This window comes from Cryptosporidium hominis (genome assembly GCF_000006425.1).
Source record: "Cryptosporidium hominis TU502 chromosome 5 CHRO015129, whole genome shotgun sequence".
NCBI classification, from domain to species: domain Eukaryota; phylum Apicomplexa; class Conoidasida; order Eucoccidiorida; family Cryptosporidiidae; genus Cryptosporidium; species Cryptosporidium hominis.
In genome coordinates this window covers 1-2227 of record NW_666725.1, presented here as the reverse complement: position 1 = coordinate 2227, position 2227 = coordinate 1, and the positions used below count along the sequence as shown (strand labels likewise).

Sequence of the window (2227 nt, the reverse complement as noted above, 5' to 3'; positions counted from 1 at the left end):
TTTCTCATTCAATCTTTTTCTTAATATTTCTGACGATTCAGATAAATAGTTATTACTTTCAAAGTTAGATGTAGAAACCATTGTTGAAGAAATTAAAGATTCAGAAAATGATGAATCTAGTTTAATTTCATTATTTAGTTTAGTTGAATGTAACATATTTTCATTCTGTGTTGTTGATAAATTTGATTTCAAATTCTCATAGATTTCTTTTCGTGGAGATGTTGGTAATATTGGAAGAAATCTTGTCTTCGTACTTAATGGAGTAAATATTGATGATGTACTAACATTTAATTTATTATTATTATTACTTAAATTACCTATTGAACTTTCAAATCGACTTGGTGTCATACCTAATGATTTTATTCTTACTTGTGATTTTGTTGTTTGCGGAGTTCTTCCATCTATATTATTACCTAAATTATCATTAATTCCTCTTACAACACTTTCTCCAAATATACTACCGCCACCATAACCATCATCATCAACTTCTTTATAACTTTTAATTGAATTAATTCCATTTCTAATATTGAATGGAGTCAATATTCTCGTATTTTCTACTGATGATGATATCACTGTTGCATAATTATTATCAGTGTTTCTTGAATTCCCACTTTCTCTGTTATTAATAGTATTGTATGGCAATGGCGGAGGAAGCCCTATTGGACGTGACGGAGATATATGCATTTTTTTTGATGGTGATGCTAAACCATATGTTCCTCTTTTTGAACTTATTTCAAAATCATTTATTTCGTTATTTTCTTCATTTAAATCTCTTATTCGTACTGATGGAGTTCCCCCCAATCCAATACTATTACCAATATTACCAACTAAAGATGCTAGTGATTTTCTCATTTATTAATAATTAATTAATTTACTTTGTAATCAACCCGTATACATTAATTCATAGAATTTATGTAATATTTGAAACTATCTTTTATTTTTTCTTTATTTATTTATTATTATTTTTTTTTATTAAATTAAAAAAAACTTGGTATTAATTTTTTTTTCTTTTAAACATGAGGGGCGCTCTATTTCCTATTTTTATATTACGTGGAGATTATTGAAATTTGCCATTAATAATATACATGCAAATATTAACCCGCTCAAACACGTAATTTTCAAATTTCTACATGTATTTTATAATTTAATTCAGCTATATAATATATAATAATGACTAATAAAGGCTCTAATTAAGTAATTGAACAACGATAATTAAAATAATAAAATTCAAGAAAATAAAAACATTTTGTGAAATAGAATAATTTTACAAAAAAAAAGAAAAAAAATTAAATCTATATTTTAGTAATTAATGAATAAATTTGATAAGAATTTATGAAACGAAATGATTAAAACTAACAATAAAGTATTAAGTTTTTTTTAGATTAAATTTTTGAAAAAAAAAAAATTAAGATTGGTTTAAAAAAACTAATCATCAAATAGATTCCTTCTTGAATTAGTATTTGATGATTCATCACCAAAAAGACTTGGCTTCTTTTCTGAATTGTTTCCATTATCACCAACTTGACAAGCAAACAAGGAATCCATAATTTCTTTACGTTTTATATCAGCTTTCATTTTTCTCTCAGCTTCTTCTCTTTGTCTTCTTTTTTCCTCCTCGATTCTTTTTCTCTCAGCTTCTTCTCTTTTCTTCCTTTCAGCTTCTAATTTTTTAAGTCTTTCAATTTCAGCTCTTTTTTCAGCTTCTTTTTGACTATCCCTAATTGAATTAGAGTTCATCTTACTTCCATTATTTAATCCTGCATTTCTCTTATATTATCATTGTCAATATCATATTTTTGTAAATAAGAATTTTGACCTAAAATATTATTGTTATTATTATTTGAAAATAATTGATTTTGCCTAATATTACCAATATTTTGACCAAAATTACGATTATTATTATTATCAATCACATAATCTGAACCAACACCTAAATTTACATTATTCCTATCATTAAATTGAGAATATTGATTACCATTATTTGATTGAAAGGAGACATTATTATTATTAGACAATGATTTCATTTTTGTATTGAATAGTAGAATTAATTCATTAAGCTTATCTTCAATACTATTTATTTTATTTGTCAAATTTTTTATTTCATTATTGTGAATTTGAAAATTATCTTTTATTTGTTGTTGATAATGTTTCACACATTATATTTATATCATTATATATTCCCTCCCTTATCTATCATTCTATTTAATAATACATTTTCATGATTTTC

General features: G+C 24.1%; 2 protein-coding genes across 2 annotated transcripts; both read right to left on the bottom strand.

The window, feature by feature from the left end:
• On the bottom strand, nt 1-852 carry Chro.50374 (hypothetical protein; the record flags this gene model as incomplete). The annotated part of the gene is made up of 1 exon (XM_660051.1): nt 1-852. A coding segment is annotated over one exon (852 nt), but the record flags the coding sequence as incomplete, so codon positions are not given.
• A 573-nt stretch (nt 853-1425) lies between these two features.
• Chro.50373 (hypothetical protein) lies at nt 1426-1737 on the bottom strand. The annotated part of the gene is made up of 1 exon (XM_660050.1): nt 1426-1737. The coding sequence occupies one exon, from the start codon at nt 1735-1737 to the stop codon at nt 1426-1428; it is 312 nt and encodes a 103-aa protein (XP_665142.1).
• Nucleotides 1738-2227: the final 490 nt, after the last annotated feature.